This window comes from Ochotona curzoniae, unplaced genomic scaffold (assembly GCF_017591425.1).
Source record: "Ochotona curzoniae isolate NIBS_2020 unplaced genomic scaffold, NIBS_Ocur_1.0 contig_4501, whole genome shotgun sequence".
Classification (NCBI taxonomy): Eukaryota; Metazoa; Chordata; class Mammalia; order Lagomorpha; family Ochotonidae; genus Ochotona; species Ochotona curzoniae.
In genome coordinates this window covers 19,755,727-19,763,488 of record NW_024466307.1, presented here as the reverse complement: position 1 = coordinate 19,763,488, position 7,762 = coordinate 19,755,727, and the positions used below count along the sequence as shown (strand labels likewise).

The 7,762-nt window shown below is 46.9% G+C and overlaps 1 protein-coding gene across 1 annotated transcript in view; it reads left to right on the top strand.

The window, feature by feature from the left end:
* The first annotated feature begins 943 nt into the window (after window positions 1-943).
* The window catches only part of LOC121160228 (rho guanine nucleotide exchange factor 28-like), a 39,536-nt gene continuing 32,717 nt past the window's right edge, over window positions 944-7,762 (top strand). Inside the window, exons 1-3 of the mRNA XM_040985874.1 lie at window positions 944-991; window positions 1,368-1,515; window positions 3,719-4,012. Coding sequence (XP_040841808.1) covers window positions 944-991; window positions 1,368-1,515; window positions 3,719-4,012 — 490 coding nt within the window. The remainder of the gene's footprint in view (window positions 992-1,367; window positions 1,516-3,718; window positions 4,013-7,762) is intronic.

Sequence of the window (7,762 nt, the reverse complement as noted above, 5' to 3'; positions counted from 1 at the left end):
CGTGTGTGTGAGTGTGCCTGCACAGTTATGTAAAGAGAAAGGACAATTGAAAACTGAGGACTGATGATTTTCTCAAAGCTCTCCAATTTTTCCAAGTTCATCGTTTCAGAGACCTTGTGAAAGTGTGTGTATGTGTGTGTGTGTGTGTGTGTGTGTGTGTGTGATGGATTGCAAATGACTCAAAAATAGCTATTCCATTTTGAAAGCATTTGGACCCAAAAACCACATGGCTACTGGAAAAAAAAAAAAGAGAGAGAGAGCCTGACACTGATTTTGCTTTTGTTCTGATTGTCCTCGAGTAGCCTGGGAGGAGTTGGACTGATACTTGTCAAGCGCAAGTCAAGGAGACTGGGTGGACTTTGCTCACTTCTCCCCGGCTTGTAGGTGAGAGGACCTCTTGGGAGCAGGCTTGTTTTGGTTGGAAGAGCACATAACATCCCAGATGCTTCTCCACAAGGCATGCTAAGCTCTGACCCTTCTCCCTCCTGGCCGCTCCTGTAGGCTGGGCGGAATGTGCCCTCTCCTTGAAGTCTGGCTCTGGCCTGCCTTTTTGAGTTTCTAGTAGGGAGGATCGGGAATCCTTTGAAGCCTCCAGGGTCCCCAGGTGACCTGGTAGGCTTGCTTCTGTGGCTGGGACGCTGCCAAAGCAGCCTTTACAAATAGCCTGCCTTGAGAGCATCAGCCTTCTGTCCTACTTCCTCCGACATTTGTCCTCAGTGCCCCGGGCTGACAGTTCCCCTTGCTTGGCATCAAAGAACTCTGCAGGGCTTTGGGCCAACCGGAAGTTTCTCAGAGAAAAGTGTGAGGCCAGTTGTGAATAAAGATTCGGAAATTCCCCAGGAAAGACAGCTGGCAGATGAGACTGGACTGGCCAATGGGGTCACTAGCCCTGTGTATGGAGCTGTGTGGCTTGGTGGCTCTTTGAGGGTTCTTACATCCTACAATGCTGCAGTACAGGGTGAAGCCAGAACTAAGGCTAATGATTGTGAAGGTTTGTACTATTACTACTAGTTCATGGACAGGCTGAAAATGAATACGAGCAAATGATCTTCGGCAGCTACAACTTCGGGAAAAGACATCACACTCCTGCATCTAGTTAACGAGCAGAGCGTTTCTTCTCAATGTCCTGAGCTTTCTTAGCTTTGCAGAGCAAAGCAGCTCTGGCACACCCAACACCTACGCAGAACAGGAAGCATCTTCCTACATGTCAGGAACGTTGTTTTTGGAAAGCATTGGTGATATTTGAGCTGAGCCACCCAGAGTGATACATTGATCAACACTGAGTTGGGCCTGGGCCCTTTGGATTGTGGTTTCCTAGAGCCAGGACAAAAAAGTATGACTGTGCCCTGACTTACTCATTTTTTCAGGGACGGACAACTGTGTATGCGACATTTGGCAAAAATGTGTATCTCCCCGAAGATGCTGAGTTTTACTTTATCTATAATGGATCCCATCAGAGACACATCGTGATTGCAGAGCGTGTGGAAGCCAACGTTCTCCAGTCCAGCATTCCAGGTGAGGTGTCCTCCTCATTGTCAGTCCAGGCACAGGAGCCAGGAAGGGCCCAAGGAGGCAAACGAGGCTGTGTTGCAAGGCCTTGCATGCGGGTGTATGTGAACCTGTGGCAAAGACGCTCACCTAGTGATCTCCTACCTCTGTGGCCCTTTCCGCCGTGTCTGCACCTCCATCCGGAGCCCTGACTTTGTCTGGGCAGGCCCATCTTCCTGCCTGCCCCGACTCTCCAAGCTGTGTGTGCTTGGGATGCAGTCAAGTGCAGGAAAGACTGTATCTTAAGTGTTACCTCCTAATCCCAGAGTTTGTCTCCAGGACTGGCTTGAGCAGAATGGACACGCTTTGTCTTCGTTCCTGCTTCCTCATTCCACGTAGGCGGCCTGTCTCTCCCATGCCTCGCTCCCCTGGTGCCTGAGGTTCTCTCTTTGGCACCCTCTGCCGCCATGATCTTTCTTGCTTGATTTTAGGCTCCAGAACTTTTTCTCCTAGCCACCAAAATGTTGATGTTTTGGAATTTGTAATTCTTCCAGTTGTCTTCAAGTACCTTGGTGACAGATAAAAGATTAGTATCTTGTGAGTGAATAGCTCTTCTCAGAGGTGTATTTGACATTTGCATTGGCGTGTGCGATATGCATCTGTGAGCATCCAACTTTGACCAGTCTTTGACCTGGGCAGGCATTTGATGCAGTGGTTTGATGCTTTGTTTGGAATGCCCACAATTCGTTTTGGTGTGTCAGATTCTAAGCCAAGCTCTTCTGCTTCTGCTTTTGCTTGAGCTTTCTGTTAGTGTACACCCTGAGGGGCAACAGATCTGAGGGTTCAAGTCCTTGGGTCTTTGTCACCCATGTGGGAGCTGTAAACTGAGATCTGGACTCCTGGCTTCAGCCTGACCCAGTCCTGGCTGGTGCAAACATTTTAATCTGTCTTTGTCCTTTACACTTTTTTTTTCCAATAAAAAATGAAGATAAATACATAAGATGTTATTGCTTGTGAGATAAGGAGGATTTTTTTGGTCCTTATTAAAAGGGTTATTATTATTATTTTTTAACAGTGGATCTTTGAGGCCCTCTGAAGTTTTATCATCCAAGGAAGGGTCCTTCAGTTTTTCTGTGAGGTCTGGCTGCCTTTTGTTAAGCTTTTGATCGCGCATTATCCAGCCTCTCTCCTTCTTCCCTCCAGTGTTTCTAGCTCCTGCGTCTCACTATTCTAAATGCAGACTTGACTGTTTTTAAAAAGTGATCTGAGTGCTGCTGGGGTCCACCAGCTCACGTGGAAGAAGGTAGACTGCGAGCAAGAAGATAACATACCTGCAGTAGGAAAGATGTGACTGTTTTTCAGCCATGCTTGGTCTTGCTCTTTCAATTAGTCCATTGTCTAATTTCTGAGACCATAAGCATGTTTTAGCACATCTCTCTCTCTGGCCCATCAACTCCTATCTATATCGGAAAGATATAACAGGGACCAGATTTGTGATATAGTGCGTTAAGCCTCCACCTGCAATAACTACATCACGTATGGCCACCTGTTTAAGCCTTGGCTGTTTTACTTCTAATCCAGCTCCCTGCTAATGCTCATGGGAAAGCAGTAGAAGATGGCCCAAGCCACTGGACTCCTGCCACCCATGTGGGAGACTGGGTTGGAGCTCTTGGTTTCAGCTTGGTCCAGCCTAGGCTGTTGTGGCCATCTGGGGAATGAACGGGCGCATTGGACGGTATGTGGCTATGGCTATGTAGAGTATGTGGTGGGAAGGCTTCCCTTAGCTTCGTTCCGATTGGAGTATATGTGCTGCCCAAGTGGAGCACAGACTTCGCGTAGCTTACACTCAAATGCATTCTCTGGAATAGAATGAATTTGTGCCATTTTGTGGGGGTTGTCTTAGAAAACCATCCCTTCCATAAATATGTAAATATACACGGCTGAGCAGAAAATGGCAGGGAGAGGGGCAGCAGGCCTGTCCAACGACAGACTTGAATGAGGGCTCGAGGTGGAAGTAGAAGGCGAAGGCGTGCCAGGCAGCAGTGGCTGCAGATGGCAGGAGAGCAGACACTGGGGTGGTCAGGGCTCCTGACAGTCTCTTCTGAGATGTGGTCAGCTTTCCTCTGGCAGCAACCTTGTTCTGCTGTACCAAGCTGCGTGCTCAGGCAGGGCTAACTGAGCTTTTTGCATGATCCCCTGGGACTGACCTCTTTATTTTCTTGTCATGCAGGCCACGGGCTTCAGGAGACAGTAGTGGTGTCCGTGTGTCTCTGCTCAGAAGGCTATTCACCAGTGACTATGGGCTCCGGCTCGGTGACCTATGTGGACAACATGGCTTGCAGGCTGGCCCGTTTGCTGGTGACCCAGGCTGACCGCCTCACCACCTGGAGCCATCAGACCCTGCTGACCCCGTTTGCCCTAACGGCGGGAGCCCTGCCTGCTTTGGACGAGGAGCTCGTGCTGGCTCTGACCCAGCTGGAGCTGCCTCTGGGCTGGACTGTCTTGGGAAATTCTTCCCTTGAAGGTGGGTATTTGCCAGGGAATTCAGATGCCTCCTCTCAGGGTCAAGTTCACAATGTACTTTCTCGTTTGATGTCTGCTTCCCCGGGTGAGTGGGTATTCCTGTCCATTTGTTCCTAAAGCTTGCTTGGCTGTGGCTGTGTTCCCCGGGATATTCCTGAAACACTTGTCTCAGGGCTGGTTGATATTCTACTGTCCAGGAGGCAGGAAGGTGGAGGGTGGAGAGCCTTGCCACAAGTGGGGAAGGACTGCTGCCTTGACCAGTTCTGGATGCCAGGCTCTTACGCCCGTGGCTTTGGGCTGTGACCTCACCTGCTGCTGGCAAGTTTTATTGCTGTGAGAAGGGGATGTTGCTGGCTGATTTCCAGACAGAGAGGATCATTTGCACAAGGGAGAACACGCCACCAGATCTGTGAACGTTAGAAGAAATGTGGCCAGGCAGGAAATAACCTGTGGGTTGACACCTTCAAAAATGTCAGCGTCACTCAGACCATGTGTAAATTTAAACTTAAGCAAATTTTAAATTCACATATAGTAATTATACACTTATGACATATAGTGTGATGAGTCAGCATAAGGCATGGACTAGGAGTGGCTCAATCAGGGTGATTAGTATTCCCATTTTTCTTAAATGGTTATTATTTCTCCATGTTGTGTTTGTAGTCATTTTTGGATAGTGCTTTATGGGACATTGCCTGCAGCCCAGACTTGCAGTGGAGCTGCTCTGCAACCTTGGTGTTTGGGCACAGAGCAAACGCCTGTGTGAGAAGCTCTGTTTTTACTCCAGGGTTCATGGCTGTCCAGGGTTCATGGCCATCCAGGATTTGGTCCCGTCTACCCCCTTCCATACACCAGCACTGTTACACATGCAGGCTGTGGCAATTACTTGATTCTAGATGGCTGGGCCATGACTTAGCTCTCTATCAGGATATTTTTTTTTTTTCGTGAGATCTATTTTTGTGGTTTTAATCAGTTTGGACAGTTAGGGTCTTACTATGCGTGTTCTTAGTTTTTTAACTTTAGGAGTTATATTAGGTACTGAGTATAGGGGAGGCTGAAGCTTTTCTGACACTGAATCAATCAAGTAAATGGACATGAACTCATCATTCTATCATTTGGTGAAGGACTGACACAGATGCTCTGGATCTATTTAGTTTGTACTAGTAGTTTTAGGATGGACACACATTCTGATTCCTTGCTTATTAGCTCTGCTAAGTTTGGACCAGTCCAGATTTGTTCTTAGTTGTACTACTTAACTTTGAATTCAATAGAGTTTTATTCTCAGCAGTTTAGACTCTTACTCACTCTTATATCTACTTTTAGTGTACATGTGGTCTGAGTGTAGCTTGCCTGTAGGTTGGCAAAATATGTTGAAGTGAGAAATTGAGCTAAGAACCTTGTTAGTTTATAATACACGAGTGATCATCTTAAGTGGATGATAGTTTTTTTTCCTGGTATTTCTTTTGTAACTTACCCAAAATGTTTGAAAGCTTCACTATTTTTTTTTTAAATTAAGTAGCTGGTTAAATAATTTAAGAAACACAGAAAACATATTGACAGAGAAAAGAGCGAGGGAGTGAATTGCCATGTGTAGTTCTAGATGCTGACCAGGGCTCTCACTGTGCTAGTCTGAAGCCAGGAGCCAGGAAGTGAATCCACATCTCTGATGTGGCCAACAAACCCAGTTCCTTGAGCCATCCCTGGTGCTTCTGAGTGTGCAGTAGCAGGAAGCTGGAGTCCAAAGCTGGAGCTCAGAATCCATTCCGGACATTCTGATATTGGATGCGCCTTCTTACCTGCCAGGCTTCCCTGCTGCATCAGTTGCATTAAAAAAAAAATTCTCTGCATTTTTAATTTACCTAGTTATGATTTTTTGGGGGGACATAAATAGTTTCATTACTGTTTCTGTAATAGTTTTGCCTTTAGAATCTGATTGAAGCTCTGCTGTGAAACAGCCCTGTCTCTATGGGCGTTTCAGAAGAAGTGTGTCATCTCTTTTGCTTTGCAGCCGCTGGGGTGATCAGGAAGCCTGAACCCTGGAGAGGGGCCTGGTTGGAGAGAAGGAGGCCTTGTAGAGAAGAGAACCTTTTCTTGGCCTGCCTTTTCGCCCTCGTTAGTCGCAGTGCAACTTCCTCCTATGCTCAAGGGAAGGAAATATCCCAGGTTTTATTCAATTTGGGGCCATAAATAAAATTGGATTTTATTTCATCCAATTAAACCCATTCTGTTTGTGAAATGGCTTTCATGATAGCTTTTGCAGGGTTGCAGAACCCCAGATCTGAAGTAAACTGTTGAATAGTAATATCATTATCTGACACAATTTCACAATTTACCCTTTAAAAAAAAATTCTGTTCTGAGCTCTCTGCTTGTTTCGGAGTTTGGGCAGAAATCTTCCCTTGGAAATGGAAATAATGCTGATGAGGAGGTTAACTGAGCTGAAACATTCTAATGGTTTAGGCTTGGTGCTCAGTGGCTCTAGGGTTGAGAGCATGCCCTTCCTGCCGAGCCAGAGGACTTGCCCTCACTTGAGTGTCCAGGAGCCTGATGCTCCTGGCAGGCACCCAGCCCACCCTGGGAGGCTACGACTTGGGTCAGGGACCCAGGGGCCCTACAGATGCTATCTCAGAGGACTGACCCCATTGGCCCAGGAAACCCAGTCATTTCTCTCTGGGCCTGTTGGGTGGAGGTGGAGCTTGAACTGGGTCTATTTTCAGACTTACAAACACATTCCTAAAAAATTAATGTTAAAATTATAGAAGCAATGTATCCTAAAAAAAATTTGTATGAAGTTATTTCTTACAAATGTTGACACTTATAAATCAATGTAAGTAACAGTTTATTAGAGTCAAAATTCCCCCCCTACCCCCAACCTTTGGACAGAGGAGATTAACATTCCTGTGAAGAGTGAATTTATCTTCTGTAGTTCTCTAGGTCAAGGTGCTTACTATGAACAAAAAGCATCCTTACAGGTAGAAGCTCCTCTGTTCCTTATGGAAGAGGTGGGTTCTTTGTTACATCAATCATAAAAATCTAACAAAGTCCATTTTTTAAAAGATTTATTTATTTTTATTGAAAAGTCAGGTATATAAGGAGAGGAGGAGAGACAGAAATATCTTCCGTCTGATGATTCACTCCGCAAGTGACCGCAACAGCTGATGTTGCACTGATCTCAAGCCAGGAGCTCTTCTGGGTCTCCCTCACGGGTGCAGGGTCTCAAGGCATTAGACCATTCTCTACTGATTTCCCAGGCCACAAGCAGGGAGCTGGATGGGAAGTGGGTCTGCCAGGATTAGGACTGGTGCCCATATGGGATCCTGGTGCGTTCAAGGTGAGGACTTTAGCCACTAACTAGGCCATGGCGCCAGGCCCCAAAGTCCATTTTTAAAGATTTATTTTTATTGTTTTTTCATTGGAAAAGCAGATATACAGAGAGGAGAGACAGAGGAAGATCTTCCGTCCGATGATTCACTCCCCAAGTGAGCGCAACGGGCCGATACTATGCCGATCCGAAGCCAGGAGCCTCTTCCGGGTCTCCCACACGGGTGCAGGTTCCCAAAGCTTTGGGCCGTCCTCGACTGCTTTCCCAGGCCACAGGCAGGGAGCTGGAAGGGAAGCGGGGCTGCCGGGATTAGAACCGGTGCCCATATGGGATCCGGGGCGTGCAAGGCGAGGCCTTTTAACCACTTGCGCCACTGCGCCGGGCCCCAAAGTCCATTTTTAAAAGAGATTTATTTTGTATCAGAAAGCCAGGTC